Genomic DNA, 19,143 nt, shown 5'->3' with positions numbered 1-19,143 from the left:
GCTTGTGCCTGAGCACCTGAGCTTTGATGAGACAAATATAAACCTTACTGAACTGTTTATCTTAACTGCATAACCAGGGGGGTTGCTTCTCACTTTCCCTCTCACTCTACCTATACACCACTACCTCACTCACGAGCAATCCTACTTCACCCACTGACCTCCCCTACTATGGCCTGCAGCACACAGAAGCACTGAGGTCCAGCTCCTTAGTGCTTCCCAAACTCAATGGACCTGTTTTTTCTGTGACTCTGCTTCCCCTGAGCATACCTGCTCCTGAGTGCAGCCAGCCCTCACCTGTGCTCAGGATCCCATGCCTTCCACCTGCACTTATGAGCCGTCTCCTAAAGTATCACCTGCTCTTTGTACACTGGACCACCCCACAACAAATGGGGGAAACCCGCCTCCATCCCACATGTCATTTTGCAGCTACTGGCACGTTGATGGATTAATTCCAAAGCCAAACTGCTTGAACTCCTCCTGAGACCATTTGCTCCTCCACCCCCTTCAATACGACTTATTTTGCCTATCATTCCACTGCAACTGGTTTACTCAAAGCCACCACTAATGTTCACGTTTTCTGAGCCACAACCACTTCTCTGTGCTCATCTTAGGAAACAGTCAGTCAGTCATACTGGTCACATGTGAGCACTGCATTCTTTATCACTCTGCTGCACTTAATATTTTTGAGGGGAGGGGTGATGTGCCAGCGGTGCTCACATTGTTAGTGACAAGGTACACATTGCACAGTTGCCCGACTGACCTGGATAGAGCATGGGAAATCTTCATCAACACGAAAGACGAGCCCCAGGAGAGTGTCCGTTGCAGTCACAGGAGTTCGGCCCACAGAAGCAGAGACGGGAAAGTACCACAGCTCAGACAAGGAAGGTGAGTCAAGACGTGCAGAGAGGCTCCAAGTAAATGGACCTTGAAGGTGTTATGCTCAGAGAAATGTCAGTTAGAGAAAGACAACTCCCTTAGGAGTGCACTCACATATGGAATCAAAAGCACAACATAAATGAAAAGCAAAACAGAAACGGACTCATAGACACAGAGAACAAGACAGACGGTTGCCAAGGAGAGGGGGTGGGGACTGGGTGAAAATGGAGAAGGGACCAAGAAGTGCAAAGTGGTCGTTACAACAGAGTCATGGGGCTATAATGTACAGCGTAGGGATTATAGTTAATAATCCAATATAATAAAGACCTATATGCTAATTAGACTGAACAGCAGAACAACTGGGAATGACTGGTCTCTATGACACACACTGACCACCAGGGGGCAGACACTCAATGCAGGAGCTGCCCCCTGGTGGTCAGTGTGCTCCCACAGGGGGAGCTCTTCTCAGCCACAACCCAGGCTGACAGCTGCCAGTACAGAGTTGGTGGTGGGAGCCTCTCCAGCCTCCTCAGTAGAGGTAAGGATGTCCGACTGCAGCTTAGGCCTGCTCCCCGCTGGCAAGTGGACATCCCCCGAGGGCTCCCGGGCTGCCAGAGGGATGTCTGACTGTCAGCTTACGCCCAATCCCCCGGGGAGCAGGCCTAAGCCAGCAGGTGGTCATCCCCCGAGGGGTCCCAGTCTGCCAGAGGGCACAGGCCGGGCTGAGGGACACCCCACCCCCGGGGGGCACAAATTTTTGTGCACCAAGCCTCTAGTGTTGTAATATGTGCGTATGGTGCCAGGAAGGTACTGGGACTATCGGAAGAACACTTTGTAAAGTATATGACTGTCTAACTGCTATGCGGTACACCTGCAACTAATACAGAGTCATGTGGAATGTAAACTGTCATTAAAAAATAAACGTTAAAGAGGTGTCCTTTCCACAAAGACCACCTGGGGCACTGTGAGCCATAGAGGTGTTATAGATCCCCTTCCCACATCATCACACAGACTCACAAGCCACAGGTGCTCCTTCCCAATGGGAAAGACCTGGAGATGTGGGGTAGAGATCTGAGAGTGAGCATTCTCACTGAGGTCACTGAGCATTTGTACACATGGACCACGCACATGTTGCATCTTAGCTCAGCTAGCGGATTAGAAGCCAAGGCAGGGGCCTTTTCTCCCTCACGAATATTATTCCCGTTCAGAGGGCGGGCACTGCTGCTGAAGATCAGCACAGTCGGGCAGAAGGCATAACCCAAGTGCCGGTGCAGTCAGAGGAGCACCTGTGACTCTGGGATGTCGGCACACCTTCCCCACGGGTGCTCCTGTGCCCGCCGTCCAGTCTGTCCCTGTGAGAGGCGACCTGGGGGTCCTTGCCTCCCCCTGCCTTTAGCCAGGACAGCGTGTAGCCTGCCATGAACGGACCCTAAAACGGATCACAGCAAGCGGACAGGCCCAGACAGACTCACCGAGAGGAGGAGCCGATGAGGGTGTCACTGAGGGCAGCGGGGTCTCCTCCAGGCCGTCCTCGCCTCCACAGGCCATGCCGGGCTCCTTCTCCTGTAACAGCACGGGCCATCCCTGCAAGGCCGGCGTCCTGGAGCTGGGCTGCAGAAAAAGGTTTCCAGAGCCAGGAAAGGAAGCCTGGGGAAGGTGCAGAACGTCAGTATGCTTATTAGGAGAAGGCGCTGTTTTCCTCCTTATTTCCTTGGGAGGTGAATCATGCCAGTGTCCTCTCTGAGGTGAGGCCTGGGTGAGTATCGCAAGAGCTGCTGACAGGCCCAGAGCATCTCCCAGGATGTCTTGCCCAGCCGGCTGTCCTCGGACATTGTATTCTTTAAGGGGAACCCGGTCCTTGCGTCCTACACATCCCGGCCCTGAGCACAGCACCGCCTTTTGTCCAGGGGGAGCAGCCATCAAACCCTCTTAGTGATGGGCAGATCTCAGGTCTCCACTGCTGGGCAATTCAACTACCCTGGCCTCTGGAGTGTGTTTTAAACAGAGGAGAGCCCATCGAATAATGCAAAACCATCAAGTCAATGTCAGAAATAGTATCCACTGTACAGGACACCTGGGGGTCCCTGTACATGGGATCATGTGACTTAGGAAGCATTTACAACCCCCTTCCCTCATTGGGTTCTTGCAGCTCAGAAAACCGTACCCTCTACCCCCTTCTTCTTAAGGGGACAGGAAGGATCTGAGGCCCTAGAGCAGGGGTGGGCAAACTTTTTGACTCAAGGGCCACAATGGGTTCTTAAACTGGACCGGAGGGCCGGAACAAAAGCATGGATGGAGTGTTTGTGTGAACTAATATAAATTCAAAGTAAACATCATTATATAAAAGGGTACGGTCTTTTTTTTTTTTTTTTTTTTAGTTTTATTAATTTCAAATGGGCCGGATCCGGCCCGCGGGCCGTAGTTTGCCCACAGCTGCCCTAGAGCAGTGGTTCTCAACCTTCTGGCTCTTTAAATACAGTTCCTCATGTTGTGACCCAACCACAAAATTATTTTCGTTGCTACTTCATAACTGTCATGTTGCTACTGTTATGAATCGTCATGTAAATATCTGATAGGCAGGATGGTCTTGGGCGACCCCTGTGAAAGGGTCGTTCGACCGCCAAAGGGGTCGCGACTCACAGGTTGAGAACCGCTGCCCTAGAGTCTCTCAAGGGGAAACCAGGGACTTGTCCCCAAGAAGCCACTGGGATCCTGTTGTCTCAACCCGGTGACAGAAAGGGTCAATTTGTAGGAAGGACGTGGTTCTTCCATTTTCCGTCACGGTCGGCCTCAGCCCCGCTCCCCATCGTTTGCTGTCTCAGCTCTGGTCCTCCCCTCCCCCACCCCCACGCAGGGGTGAGGAGCTGTGGGAAAACACGGACTCCTGCACAGAGACCCTGAGTGGCTAGAGTGCCCGGCTGTGCCCAGGTAGCAGCGGCAGAAATCTCAGGGACTGGACCCGGCTCCCTCACCCGAGAGCACAGGCTCACAGTTGTCTCATGGTGGCCCGAGACCTGTGGCCCTCGGTAAGATGCTGAAGACTTGAGTCATGTTTCTCCCTGCCCTTCTAACAACCCACCGTGCCCTTTGTCGGGATCTGTGGGGAGATGGATACCCACCTCCGCAGGGACCAGAACCAGAAGCGAGCTCCTCTCTACTGCCCCATGGCCCAGCCCGCTGTTCCTCAACTCAGGGACCCCAGAGCACAGCCCCATCACCAGCAGGTGTGAGTGACCCAGGCCAGTCTCATCCACAGGGCTTAGCCTTACAGATGCTTCAAATCCATCCGCATCCAGGGCCCAGACCAGGCAAACCTCTCCTAGCTCTCCTGGCTTCCTGGGCTTCTACGGTCCTGCAAGGAGAAATGTCTGCAGAGACATTTTGTCTGAACTTGGTGGCCATTCAAGTGCCCATGACTCCAGCTCCTGCCGTCACCCCAACCCCAAGCCCTTGCACCCACTGCCCTCATACAGGACTGCTGTCTGGCCCTCCCATACAACTCACCTTCCCTCTTATGCCACCTTTGCCCAAATGTCCAATTCTCTCCCCTTTCCGGAGTTAACTCAATCGTGTTCTCCCGGATACCACCGATTGCGGCCTTTGACTTGGAAGCTGCTGTAACTCCCCACACATAGCTGCACGGGTCTCAGATGTAAGAACGGGAGCGGGAGTGAGGATGGCGTCTTCCTGCAGACCCAGGGCTGCGTGAGACCCCTGCTGTGCACTCCTCACCTTCAAGCATCCCCCCTGAGCTCATCCAGTGTCTTCTGGACCCTGCCATCCACACCACGGCCTCAGGGCGCTCAGGGTTCCTGGTACCTGCGTCCTGTGATTTTGCCCCTTGTTATGGGGGACACACCCTCAAAGGGCACACCCGGAGTGCACCCACCTCTGCTTCCAATGCCCATGTCTGGGTTCCTTGGAAGCCAAGCTTCTTGGGAGTGTAGACTCCAGTAGCCTGTTTGTTTGGTCACCTCTCGATCCTCCTCCGTGTCCCCCTTCCAGGGAATGTTCCCTTGTGAACCTCTCCAAAGAGCTCCATGTTGGCAAACAAAGTACCCAATGCTGTCTTGCACACAGTCAACACTTTCCATTCTCTCAACGCCCTCCTTTCTCTTCATCTCTCCCACCTGCTTGGTTCTCATGTGTATCCCCTTGTGTGCTGATGGCTTGCTGCATCACCAGGTCTACCTAAGCAATCTCAGCTGGACCGCAGAGCCCCTTCAGGCCGAGACCTGTGGGCACCTCCCCTCAGATGTCACACAAGCCCTGCAATTCTCCAGGGGACCCGAAACCTATGTTCCCTGTGTCATGGGCAGGCTCTGCCATCTACCCATGTCCTTAAACCAAAATCCTAGGAATGCCGCTAGGTGTGACCTCCACTACCCCATGCCTCCCTTCGCCGTGCTCTGGAAAAGGCTAAACCATGATCTTCATGTTCCCACGGATGTTGGTAAATTCCCCATGTGAGGGCTCCCTCTTCCCAGTCACTGATGGCGTCTATGTCCTGGTTTGGCTGGGCCCGCTACAGGAAGTCCTAGGAGAACCTGCACCCTGTAATAGTCCCGACCCACTGAGATGCTCACCTCCTACAGGAACTCCACAGATGCTGTTTGAACTCCAGGGATCAGGCCATAGCAGCAGTGCCCATCGTGGCTGGAGGAGAACGTTTGCTGCGGCAAATGTCTACGGCTGTGCACGAAACATGGGTTGGCTAAGTTTTCGTTTTCATCATAAATATCCAGGCCTATGTGGTCTGTCCCGGAGAGCACGCATGAACGTGAAAACACATGATCATAAAAAGTGAAAATGCCCCTGAGTGAATGTCACGGAGAAGCCTGACAGCTGGTCCTTCGCATGGACGGGTAAAATCTCAGCTCGCTGTACTTCCCACAGAACTCCTGTGCTCTGCCCCATGACGGCCTCTGTACACGGTCTCCCAAACTTTTAAAGTAACTAAGCACACGGGATCGTGACAGGAAATGAAAAGCAGTAAGATCGGTTAGCGAAGGCAAGGTTTCAACTTCACACTTTTGGTTCCAGGACCACGGAGGAGAGCAAGGACAATGCTGGCTTTAGCACACAGGTACCTGGGCACGTGGCTCCCCCCCGCCCCCCCCATCCCGAGTGAGCTGTCAGCCAGCGCGGCAGGTCATGAGGAAAGCCCGCTTCCTCTGGAAGGAAGTCTCCCAGGCCCAGGGCTAGGCTTCCTCCCTAAGGATGGCTGTTGTGGGAGCCGATATACGATTAAGCTATTAAGCTTCCTCCGACTGACCTGTTGGCAAAGGCACAAACAGTCCCAGCTTAGAGGGCACAGTCCTCTTAGCATAATTAGGCTTGACCTTATGACGCTCCCGAGATCTTATCTGGGAAGCTAATGGGCTGAGGGAGGTGCAGCAAGCCTGCTAGGACTGACCTCTCATGTAGAGAGGTGGGCCGGTAGCACCACCCTCAGCAAAGTCACAAACAAGTCCCAGCTTAGAGGGCACAGCCCTCTTAGCATAATTAGGCTTGAACTTATGATGCTCCCTAGATCTTACCTGGGAAGCTAATGGGCTGAGGGAGGTGCAGGAAGTGGCCAAAACAAGTGAACCTCACAAGAACAGTGTAACTATGGTAACCACTACCTTATTTACCTCTGACTATAAAATAAAGGCTCAGTTTGCCTTGGGATCTTTCTCTGTGGCCTCAGCCAGGTGCAGGAAGATCCACGGAGACTAAAGATAGCTAGAGAGTTCTGAACGCTGTCTCCGTGTAAAACATTCTTCTCCGACTCCGTCCACACCTTTGGGAAACCCTGGACCCCCGGGGCTGGACCCTCGCAGGCTGTTTCCACGACAGCAATCCAGGCTTTCACGGGAGGAGGACTCAATGAGGCTCCTGCAGGGGCCACATCCAGACCTACTGACTCAGCCTCTGGGCGGGGGGAGGGGGTGCCCAGGACCCGCTCTTTTAAAGAGGCTCCCGGGCAGTGGAGGCACCCTGTGGTGGGGAAGCCTAAGCACCCCAGTGCCTCCCCTGTACTGCTTTCAAATACCATCCTGGGCTTACAGCCAGGTTTGCTAATCCGCTGTGATGTGTCTTGCCTTTTGAGAGCTGTCTATGGCATACTTCCTTTAACCTATACTCACACTCAGAACAATTGCTGGGAGTGAGGAGTGTGTTTATGCCACACCTGCCCTTGGCTGCCTGACACCAGGCAGGCGGAGAGGAGGGAGAAGGCTGGCTGCTGGAAAGGCAGCTGCATTCTGTCATCTTGGTTACGGCTCTGCTGCGCATCCCCACTGGGTCCCGAGCTGGGGAGGGCGCTCTGTGACGAGGACAACAACCCTCCCCACTCTGTGTGCCTTCCTGTGATTTGAGGCTGAAGCTAAGGGCCCAGCTTGGTTGCCAGGGAAACTGTAGCTGGGTCTGTGGGAGGCGTGAAGAACAGGCAACCCGAAGTGGAATTGCAGACGCGGGGTGGATTATGGGAGCCGGCCCTGGGCGGTGGAATTGTGAGTCGACCATTATGTCCACCTGAAGGGCGCCTGCGCAGGAACACTCAGGGACACACAGGCAGACAGGCGGCCTGCACACTCACCAGCTCTCCTCCTGGCCTTTGCACAGTGCCTCCCTCTGGTGGAGCATGGAGGACACTGCAGGAGGCAGGGATGGTGGACCCAGAACACAGAACACAGAAGAGGCAGGGGAGTCCTTGGCGTCATGAAAGCGATGGCACAGCTTGGCCTCCATGGCTGGGGCATTCGCAGTGCATTTCGCAATTACCTGTACCGAGGTGTAATGTGCAGTTAGTGTGCACAGCAGGGAGTGGTAGGAAATTTAAAGGGTTCTGCCACCGTCACCACACTCCAGTTTGAGAACCTTTCTGTCGTCCCAAAGAGACCCCGTGTTCCTGTTCGCAGTCCATCTCCACGACCACCTCCGGGCCCAGGCCAGCGGCCAGCTAATCTCTGTCTCCAGATGGACCATTTCTGGGCATTTGGGAAACACTGACTCATGGTTACGCTACCCCCACTCTCTCCCAGTATTTCCCTGCCTCCTGGCGCCTCTGATGTCTGGCCTGGAACTTGACATGCTGGACGTGTGTGCACATCACTGGATTCTGGCCCCTAGTCTGTAACTGGGGACCGTATCCCGTCTCACAGGTGGCCCCGGGTCTCCTGCTGTACCCCACACGTGGGCGTGAGGACAAGGCCTTTAGGTGGGGAGACGGGGTGTCCGCCGACTCCCTGTTACCCCTGCTAGCCCCTTCTCTTGCGCCCGCATGTAGAGAGGTGGGCCGGTAGCACCACCCTCAGCAAGCCCCATGCCACCTCACCCAACCCTGTTCCTTCTCACCCCGCTCTTCTCCTGCCCCCCAAGCCTCACAGGGGCCAACGAGGCGCTCTCCACCACATGCATGGGTGTCAGATCCCTTTCCCGAGAAGAGGCTCATTGCCCAGGGCAGGGACTGGCTCTGCCATTCCTCCTCCTCCCCCTGCCAACAGCGAGCCTAGCACGCGGGGGGGGGGTGGGGGGGGCAAGGGGAGACGATGGAAGCCGTCTCCAGGGCACAGGGTGGATTGTGGTTGGCAGGACTGACCTGATGTGGCTGCCGGAGTGAGGCCATCCCGGTCTGACCTCTGCCAGTGGGCACGGTCCCCGCCTTCTCTGTAGTCTGCGCGCCACCTCACATCTGGGACGGGAATCTTGCTCCAGGATGGGTCTGTGGGAAAGAGGAAGTCAGCTGACATGCGGAAGCAGGGAGCATATGGTGCGACACCTAGTAAGGAACCCATGACAGCGAAATGCCACGTTCCCCTGCTCACACCCCCCCACACCCCAACATGACCAGGCTGAAGCCAGGCCCTTGTGTTTCAAGAGGGACACGCCCTGCCTCACTGACCTTCTCTCCCCGGGGCTGTGGGACCAGCTTGGAGGGCTCCAGGGAGCTCCCATGCTCTCTGCTGCGGTCACAGCTTCAGAATCTAATAAACGCACCTGTTCTCAAGCCACTTCTGTCTGCAGACGCGGACGTGTTTGTAGCAACACAGCTCTGGGCCCACCTGAAAGCACAGGGAGAGAATGCAGAATTCATTTTCACTCCAGTGGAACACGGTCCCTTCCTCGCTAGACAGGACCAGGTTCAGGGTGGGGGCGAGATTGAATCACTCGTGCCTCCTGAAATGAAATGCATCCTGCCCAAATCCCGACCCTCAGTAACTCTATGACGTGCTGCCTCTGTTGCAGCAGCAGGAAGCTGCTGTTCCCGCTCACCTCCGGGACACCAGGCAACAAGGCCTGGCCCGGAGCCTGAGGCCAGGGGCACCAGCACCACCGCAGGGCCCTCCTGTGGGCACGCCCTCTGCTCCAGCTCTCCCTGCCCCGCAGGACGCTCTTCCTTTGCCTCTGCCCGGAGGATCGGAGGCTGGTCCTGCTGCCGGTCCGCCAAGAGTGACGTGCGTGTTCTCTGGGCCCTCCCTCCTCTCCATCCCAATCTGCTCCTCGTGATAAACTGGGATCTGCTGCTCGGGGACTGGAATGTGGTGGTCGCAGATCTGACAGAGAACGGGCCACGGTGGGTGAGGAAATCTCAATTCTAAACTTAGTTTCCTTTAATTCGTATCTTTTTTTAAAAAATATATATTTTATTGATTTTTTACAGAGAGGAAGGGAGAGAGACAGAGTCAGAAACATCGATCAGCTGCCCCCTGCACATCTCCCACTGGGGATACGCCCGCAACCCAGGCACATGCCCTTGACCAGAATCGAACCTGGGACCTTTCAGTCCGCAGGCCGACGCTCTATCCACTGAGCCAAACCGGCTTCGGCTAATTCTTATCTTTATTGGGTGCCAGGAGGAAGTTATCCATCAGAAACTCCTCCTAGGGCAGCGGTTCTCAGCCTGTGGGTCGCGACCCCTTTGGGGGTCGAATGACCCTTTCACAGGGGTTGCCTAAGACCACCGGAAAACACATATATAATTACATATTGTTTCTGTGATTAATCACTATGCTTTAACTATGTTCAATTTGTAACAATGAAATGGGGGGTCACCACAACATGAGGAACTGTATTACAGGGTCGCGGCATTAGGAAGGTTAAGAACCACTGTCCTAGGGGAGTGCGACTCAGTGATAGGGAGCAGTGAACATTTGCCTGCATTGGGGTCCTATTCATTGTGGCAAAGACCGCAATGGTGCACCCCCACATTCCCATTTCACACCCTCTTTCCACACTTTGTTTTTAAAATGTGTCTTATCGTTGAAAGTATTACAGAAGGCCCCTTTATTTCCCATGGACCCCCCTCTCCACTCCTGCCCCTCCCCAGGCCTTCACCCCAGTATTGTCTGTGTCCATGGTTTATGCAGAGTTTCTTATTAGTTCTTTGATTGATCTCTTCCCCCTCCTTCCCTCTGAGGATCCTCAGTCTGTTACATGCTTTCATGTCTCTGGATCTATTTTGTTTGTCACTTTATCCTGTTCATTAGATGCCTCATATGAGTGGGAGCCTGTGATACCTGTCTTTCTCTGACTGGCTTATTTCACTCAGCATAATGCTCTCCAGGTCCCTCCATGCTGTCTCAAAGGGTAAGAGACCCTTCTTTTTTACTACTGCATAGTACTCCATGGTGTAAATGTACCACAGCCTTTTTATCTATTTATCTACTGGTGGGCACTTGGGCTATTTCCAGATCTTAGCTATTGTAAATTGTGCTGCTAGGAACACAGGGGTGCATATATCCTTTCTGATTGGTGTTTCAGGCTTCTTAGCGTATGTTTGTAGAAGAGGATCACTGGGTCCAATAGAAGTTCCATTTTTAATTTTTTGAGGAAACGCCACACTGTTTTCTGCAGAGCTTGTACCAGGGTTTCTGTTTCTCCACATCCTCACCAGCACTTGTCGTCTGTTGATTTACTGATGGTAGCCAATCTGGTAGGTGTGAGGTGGTATCTCATTGTCATTTTAATTGGCATCTCTCTGCTGATTAGTGATGCTGAACGTTTTTTCATATGTCTCTAGGCCATTTCTATGTTCTCTTTGGAGAAGTGTCCATTTAGGTGCTCTTCCCATTTTGTGGTTGGACTCTTTTGTCTTCCTTTTGTGGAATTGTATGAGAACTTGATATATTTTGGAAATTAGCCCTTCATCAGATGTATCATTGGCAAGTATGTTCTCCCATACAGTGTGTTCCCATTTGATTCTGATCCTGGTTTCGTTTGCTGTGCAGAAGCTTTTTATTAGACGCAGTCCCACTTGTTTATGTTTTCCCATGTTTCTCTTGCCCTAGGGGGTGCATCAGTGAAAATATTGCTAAGTGAAGTGTCTGACAGGATTGCTGCCATTGCTTTCTTCTAGGATTTTTATGGTTTCACGACTACACTGAAGTCCTTTATCCATTTTGAGTTTGTTCTAGTGTCTGTGTAAGTTGGCGGTCTAGTTTTTTTTCTTCTTTTTGCATGTACCTGTCCATTTTCCCATCCCCATTTACTGAAGAGAGATGCGTGAAAGCAACCTCATATTAGCACACGTGCATGGGAGCACTCACTGGGCTGCTGCCCGGAGGCAGTGAAGGCAATGGCAAGAAGCACCTGGGCATCGCGGGGCATTCGCCCTGCAGAGAGTCTTTCTGTCCAAGGAGAGCAGCGCAGGGGACACAGAGACCGGGTGTGAAAGTGACTGCATGCGTCACGGAGCCATGACACAGGAGCTGAGGACCACTGCTGGGCGCCCCCCGGCCTCGGAGCGCCACAGGGCGGTCCTACTCCCCCCAGAAAAGGCCAGGACCTTCCTGGGATCCGGGCGCGCTCATGCCAGAAGCCTTTTCACTCAAACTGGTTGACTTAACCCTCCGCCTACTGCTTACTGTTTGGCCCCAAAAGGAACCCCCCCACCACACACAGCATCCGTCAGGTGAGGTGCGATGGTCAGTGTCCTTCAAGCACGGGAACCTCTTCGGAGCCTGTGGCACATGCTTCTGCTGTCCTGCCACCCCTCCAGTTCGAGCTTGTCCTGTCCGTGCTGCTGTCGGAGTGGCCCTTCTGAGGGAGGGCCGGGCGATAGGGACCCAGGCTGCGCCTCAAGCCCACAGGCCCTATGGGAGGCTTTCCCCGCAGGGAGGCAGTGGGGCCCCCTTCCTCTCCGCAGGCATCCCACCCACAGGCGGCCCGTGGCTCTGGCAGTACCGACATTCACACCTAAATCGGTTCTGATCTCTCCCACCTGAGGAAGAGACTCCGGTTTCCCTCTGACCCGATAAGGGGCCACGGGACCAACGTGTCTCCGTCTCAGGCGTCTCAGAAATGCTTTTGCTCTGAGGGGTCGCTGACCTTTCCCAGGGCCTCTCTTGTAGGGTGTCCTCACCTCGGTGCCGCTGCTGGGGCACCCCTGGTAGAGGGCCAGGGCAGGTGGTGCCAGGCCTGGGGTTCCCTTCACCGGGGCCCCATGGGCAGTTCTGGGAGGGAAGGAGGACAGGCTGCCATGACTTCCCAGGAAGACTCTTCTGAGGCCATCGGGGAAGATGCAGAAATCAACGCTGAGCTGCGTCCTGGAGTCGATGCATGAAGGCCTAGTCCCTGCTCAAAGCTCCAGGCGGCCCTTGGGTCTGGACAGGAAGGTGAAGAAGGTTCTCAAAGAGCCCGATGAACCCCGACTGCAACACACGGTGGTGAAAGAAGAAGGAAAGTCCAGCACCATTCATCCTCACTTTCCTGTCCCTGTGTTTCCAAGCTGCAGAATGGGGAGTGTAAGGAGCCCTACCTCCTGGATCCTTCTGTGTGTTAAATGGGGTAATACACCCCAAGACCTCAAACACTGATGGCTTACATGCAGGGTTTTAGAAAAGCAGTGCATTCATGCATCCAGATATGACATGGAATGCAAAATGACTGGCCATGGTAACGCCCTGCTGACTTTTTGCAAACTGTTCCCAACAATAATTTTAACAGCAATCAACGTGTGACTAACAGGTTTTCTTTTCGTACGCATTCCTAGACTTCCAAAACGTAGACCTTTACTCAGTTCTAAACATTTGCACCATGCTGACACACCCTGGTATTTTAAAAAATATACTTTTATTGGTTTCAGACGAAGGGAGGGGGGAGAGAGAGAAACACCAATGATGAGAGAAAATCATGGATCAGCTGCCTCCTGCATGGTCCCCCCCTCTCACTGGGGATCGAGCCCAAAAGGCAGGCATGTGACCTCCTGGTTCATAGGTCCATGCTCAACTCTTGATCTAGGCCGGCCAGGCCTGACACACCCATTTAATGTTAACCTTCATCCTAATTGGTTGTTTGTATAGTCAGTAGGTTGCTCAAGACTATGGAAATAAAAATTTACTTTAGTACAAATTTATTGTAGTAAAAATAAGAACAATATTAATAAAATTTCTAACAGAAAAAATAGAGAAACCCAATTCCATCGGAACTGGTTCTTTGCAGATGAGAGAGAAACGAGTTACCAGTAGGAGGAATGAAAGGGGTGGTTTTCCTACAGACCCAGCAAATAGGAAAGGGCAATATGGTATCGCTACATCCAACTCTACCTATACAAATGCAGCAGCTTACAACAAGAGGCTCAATTACGCAAAAACCATAAACTACGAAAACTCTCCCGGGTGAAAGAGTGTGCATAGTCCAACATCTTTTATAGAAATCTAAGCGGAGTTAAAGTCCTTTGGAAAAGAATCCAGAGAGTAAATACCAGACACAAACAACGCATACTTTTCAAATTGCACATCATTCTGAATAGTGTGAAGCAATCTTTCGCCATCCAATTCCACCCCCCCCCCCAAGGAGAATCATCCTTTGTCCAGTGTACCCATGCTGTATGCACTACCACCGCCCAGAGGTCACTTAGTAAGCCTCTCAGTTATCAGGCGGACTGTTGAGGTAGCCCATGGCTTGTGTTGAAGTAACTGTTATGTTACTACTAACGAGCGTCTGCATTGCACTAATGGAAAAAGCAGGCACAGACACGTTAACAAACTTGCTCAGTGTCGCCCAGCAGTACGTGAGGAGCCACGGGCCTGGAGGCATTGGGGAAACTCACTGTGATGCGGGTTTGTTGCATCAAGGCTAAGATCCAATGGCCACTACAAAGGATTTCGATTTACAGCACACATGGAACACAGATTGATTTTGGAGCATGGGACTGCACAGTAAATAGGCAGCTGACTGCAATGGAAATCCTTTAGGTGGGAGTTTGACAGGAGTGGGACCAGGACACTTGGTGGAAATGACGCTCTGAGAGCCTCCTCAGTCCAGCCGACAGCACGGCAGCCTCTGGCCTGAATGTGCTGCCTTGGGTCTGTGCATCGGAGAAGGCCAGCCGGTGGTCACTTCTACATCCTCACAATGGACAGCGCAGCCTGGCAGCAGGAACAAGACCGTTGCCCTGTCCCACTAGTTCCCAGACAAGTTGTTTACATAAGTGGGAACCCAGGAACTTAAAATGCGCCCCCTGTGATCCACACCCAGGGAATCCCACTTTGTGTGGCCACCACAGTGCCCTAGAAATGATGATTTTTTTTCTCTGCCAGGAAACTCTCAGGAACATTATTAAATCCTTTAGTAGCCAGCCGGTCTCTAATGTACTGACTCTTTCCGGTGAGACACACGGCTGAGGAGACCAACCGGAAACCTCAGAGGCAGAGAACATAATGAACACGAGAGCCAAGGGCAGGGCAGGGGACCTCTGAGACGACCTCATAACCCCACTGGCCTTCCTCCCTGAAGGGTGCACTGTACCTCCAATCCATTCTTTCATGGCCGGTGGGTGGAGGTAGGCACAGGAGATGACATTTTAGACGCCATAATGACACAGGCTTTTCTCCGGGACCATGCAAGACCCATGAAGTGAGATTATGGGACGCATTATCCCCACCCTCTCAGCCTCTGGTCCTTTCCTGCACCCAACTCCATTCCCTCAAGCCTAGAGCAACCGGCACTTGGGCAAATGTCTTTCCTTCAACTATGAGACACGGACCCTGACCTGAGGAGATCTCTCTCCCTCTCCTGCTTTCAGCTGTCCTTTCCCTGATCTCAGCTGCGGTCCCAAACCAGACAGCTTTCTCCAGCAGCTAAGGGACCCAGCCTGGTCCCTTCCTCTGGTGGCCTAGCCTGGAGAGGGCTTGTTCTCACAGAGAAGGCCCCGTTCCAGGAGCCAAGAGCCACGACTCGTACAGAGCCACCCTGGGCATCCATGGCAGTGGTATACACACACACACACACACACACACACACACACACACACACACGGCCTTATCCGACCATAAAATAGAGGAAAATCCTGCTTTTTGCAACTACAGGTGGACTTGACGGGATTATGCTGACTGAAATAACTTGGAGAAAGACAAATACTGGATGTTCTTGCATATGTGGAAACTCAAAAACCAAACTCATAGAAATATAGATTAGAATGGTGGTTGTCAGGGCATGGGGGAAATGTTGAGTAAATTTCCAAATTCTAGCTATGAGTTAAGTCATGGGGATCTGATGTACCCCGCGATGACTCTAATTAGCAACACTGTGTTCCTTATTGAAAGTAGCTGAGCGAGTGGATCTTACATGTTATCGTCACACACACAAAATGGTAATTATGTGAGGGGATGGAGATGCTAACACACCTTACTGTGGCCATCATTTCATGATATAAATGTGTATCAAATCATTGCGCTGTACACTCTAAACGTACATGTGTTACACGTTGATATGTCAAAGCTGAAAAACATTGTCCACCCCCCCTCCCCCGTCAAGTGGGCATCCCTCCAGCCATGTTCTGTGCCCTCTGATAGCTGCCATCATTCCCTGAACTTACTCTTAGTATTGAAACCACAAGTTGAGCCGGATTCTGTCCTCCTCGCCCTCCTGCAGCGCCGGCGCCAATCCTTTAGTGGAGAATGGTATTTAGAAGCCAGGACCTGGGGGCTAGGTGTACTAGTGCCATTGCAATGCTGCTGGAACCAGCAGTATTGGAATATACGCATGTACACAATCGCACACACACACATATGCATTTCTGTCACCATTCCCACGCATTCTCGTGGACACATACTGAAAACCTTGAGTTCACATGGAGGCCTCTGACTGCAGCATACCACCTCCGAGTTTGTTCTGGTTTGCCTCTTGCCCCATTGGGAACTCCCCTTTCTCAAGCGAGAGTCCTGGCTCCCATCGCCCTGTACATTTCCCGAGCTGATGGGTCCCAATGTATGTAAGCCAGCCCTTCCCCACAGAGAGCCCTCCTCACACACGGTGATGAAGCATCCCCTGCTCTTGACCGCCTCAACCCCTCAGCACTGCATCCCTGAGCCAGCTAGCCTTCCAGCACCCAACCCTGGGTCATCCTCCTGGCCGCCTGGGGCTCTCTCACCCCTGCAGCCTGTCCCCCAGTGTGGATGCCTCCTCCCCGTGCTCGGGTCTGACCCCCAACTTGCTTCCTTGCTCTGCTGCACCTGATACGGTAGCTGCAGGACAGAACTGCTCTGGCACAAAAGGGAAGGGAACGTGAGACAAAGGGGAGGGAAGCGCAAAAGGTGAGCACATTTAGGACCATCAGGTAATTCAGGTGAATCGGGCCCAAGCATGGCAACACCACGAAGCCCCTGACTTCTTTCTCACTAGTCTCCAGCTTCCCTTTCCTGCCCCTCTCCTCTGCCCCAGGTCCTCTCTCATTCATAACATCCTCCCCTCCATCCAGCGGAAAATGTCATCCTGGGCGTGATTCCTGCACTATCATTGCATCGGCCGCTTGGCTGACCTTCAGAGTGGACGGTGTCCTCCCTGAAGCTCCGACGCTCAAGCCCTCTGCCTCTCATGATGGAGCTGAAAGTTTCCCTCCTCTTTTAGCCATTTCAGGTGTGAGCAGGAGGGCAAGCTCACAGGCTACTTCCTGGAGCCTCAGGTCCTTGGTCTGGAAGATGAGCGTGACCCCAACCCCCTCACGGGCCGGAGGAGAAACAGAGATCGCAACACCAGGCACCTCCCATGCGCGCTGTGTGTCAATCCCAGCGCGGAGGCACTTTACCAGGCTCACGGGACTCCTGGACCTCCAGGAACAGGCCGCGTGCATTTCCCCCTCAGCACTGTTGCACTTGCTGTTCCTTGTGCCTGGCATGCTTTTCCCGAAAGCCATCTACGGCTCTCCCTCACTTCCTCCCGGTCTCTGCTCCATCAGCACCTTTCCAGGAGGCCTTCCCCGATCACCCGGAATAAAACACTCTTCCCCCTCACCTGGCCTTATCTTGCTCCTTAACACCGCTCACTCTCACCGATGTGACAGGTTTACCGACAACTCCATGAAATCAGAGACTTTGCCAATTACTGCTCCGTTGTACCCCCAAGTCCTGGAACACACAGCCCGTGCTCAGAAGACGGACTGCGCCCCGGGCTCTTGACACACACTGCTAGGATGGACAGGACCCTCTGGTATGGGCACCGGCCTCATTGTACTGATTATGATCCATATGGAGGCTGCAGGGGACAAGTGATGCGCCCAAGGACACGCAACCAGGACTTGGGGCTCCAGGCTTCGGGATCATACCTGCCAGGTGCCAACACCCTCAGTTCCTGGACGGAGACCTCACAACCAAAAAGAACAAAGACTTTACCAGAGCCACAGACTCCCATACCCAGGGACACCAAATACAGCTCACTGAACACAACCAGAGCAGACGCCAAAAACCTGTCCAGGAGCTCACAACGGGAGGCAGACTCCCCAGCAGAGCAGAGACCATGCGCACTGAGACAATCCGCCCCGAAAGACCAAAGTCCTCAGCCCAGGACTCTAAACGGCCGACGCTGCGTGTCCTAGGACAGACTCCCAAGCAGCAGACACCCCCCAAGTTAATTCAAGGACCGCGCTAACAGAAGGACAGAAGTTCAAAGAACTGACACCTTACGCCAGGGTCCCCAGACAGACCAGAGAACCCGCACCCGGACACAGACCCCCAAACAGCTCAGAGCCTGGATGCCTGAGGGTGAAGCCTCCCCCCCCCCCCCCAACAGCCAGTTCAGCGACATCACAACCTGGGCCCGGAGTCACAAGCTGCTGGAGACCTCACACCCTGGGGGGGCAGACACCCGCTCCGAGGTCTCCCTCGGACACAAATGCCCGGGGCGCAGGAGGTGCACACCAGGTGCACAGGCACACAAGGCCCAGGAGGCGCTCAGACCAGGGCACACAGTCCACCCCAACATCCCGCTCATCACCGGCCCGAGGCTCGGAGAGCACCGGCACCGGCAGCACCCGGGGAGTCACAGCAGCGAGGCCCGCCCCGAAGGCCTGACGCCCTGCTTCCCAGGCAGACGCACCCAAGCTGCGCGGAGGCCCTCCGGGTCCTCAGGTGCTGGCCTCTGCGGACCGAAGCTGCGGTGCCCCGCGCGCCGCTCCAGGCGGGCGACGGAGGGACGGGAGCCGAGGCTGCGGGGCTCACGTGGAGACAGCCCGTCACCGGTTCGCCCGGCCTCGGACCCCGACCACAGGCCGGCGGCACCGATCCTCGCCGCTGACCCGGCGCCACGTAGGCCGAGATCGGACAGTCGGTGGGCGAGCGGTCAACTCGGAGCAAATCCGACATCTGAGAGGCCACGCGACGCGCACACGCCTCACCCTCAGCTCCGGCGCTGCCGCCACCTCGCGGCCCAGACCGAGGGCCAGGGACCCGGCGGGGGGACGGGGGCCCGGACCCGGGTCCAGCGGCAGCCGCTCCGCGCCCTGGAAGGGCTTCCAGCCTCCGCCTCCGGAGGCCAATCACCGCCCCGCACGGCCCCGGCCCCGCCCCCACAGCTGGGAAGCAGTCTCTCAGCCAATCGCCAGCCGGGCTGGACGTGACGTGCGGAGACCCGGGGGTGGAGCTGGAGGCGAGAAAAGGAGGGGCGCAGCCTCCCACCAGGTGGCTCCGGAGCGGCCCGCCCTACCTCCCAGCCCCGCGCGGGTAGCTCCCGGGAAGGGACTCCCCTCTCGCGCGCCCCTCGGCGGTGGGAACCGGGAAAGCGCGTCGATGCAGATGAGATGTCCTGGTTGGCAAGCCGCGGCTCGCGAGCCACATGCGGCTCTTTGGCCCCTTGAGTGTGGCTCTTCCTAAGCCTGACGAGTACCCTAATTAAGTGAATAACAATGTACCTACCTATATAGTTTAAGTTTAAAAACTGTGGCTCTCGAAAGAAATCTCAGTCGTTGTACTGTTGGTATTTGGCTCTGTTGGCTAATGAGGTTGCCGACCACTGCATGGACCACTGTAAGCTGGGCCGTCAGGAGGAGAACCCCACAGCCCGCTGCGG

At 54.4% G+C, this 19,143-nt stretch overlaps 1 protein-coding gene across 9 annotated transcripts in view; it reads right to left on the bottom strand.

Moving 5' to 3' along the window:
* The window catches only part of LOC118653645, a 36,781-nt gene extending 18,167 nt beyond the window's left edge, over positions 1–18,614 (bottom strand). For 2 of the 9 annotated variants that reach the window (XR_004966841.1, XR_004966842.1), the window contains exons 1-6: positions 18,175–18,611; positions 15,680–15,749; positions 8,860–8,924; positions 8,462–8,584; positions 5,463–5,568; positions 2,349–2,523 (exon numbers count right to left, since the gene is read on the bottom strand). Coding sequence is in view for 3 of the 9 variants with exons in the window: in XM_036304274.1 (XP_036160167.1) it covers positions 5,466–5,568; positions 8,462–8,584; positions 8,860–8,924; positions 15,680–15,749; positions 18,175–18,440 (627 nt within the window). In the remaining 6 variants the exon portion in view is untranslated. Of the gene's footprint in view, positions 1–2,348; positions 2,524–4,580; positions 4,703–5,462; positions 5,569–7,459; positions 7,645–8,461; positions 8,585–8,859; positions 8,925–15,679; positions 15,750–18,174 lie in introns of those variants that run through there. The other 7 variants (XR_004966846.1, XR_004966843.1, XR_004966845.1 and 4 more) reach the window with 7 other exon arrangements.
* Positions 18,615–19,143: the final 529 nt, after the last annotated feature.

Source organism: Myotis myotis, unplaced genomic scaffold, assembly GCF_014108235.1.
Source record: "Myotis myotis isolate mMyoMyo1 unplaced genomic scaffold, mMyoMyo1.p scaffold_m19_p_4, whole genome shotgun sequence".
In the NCBI taxonomy this organism is placed as follows: Eukaryota; Metazoa; Chordata; class Mammalia; order Chiroptera; family Vespertilionidae; genus Myotis; species Myotis myotis.
This window is presented reverse-complemented; position numbering and strand designations above follow the sequence as displayed.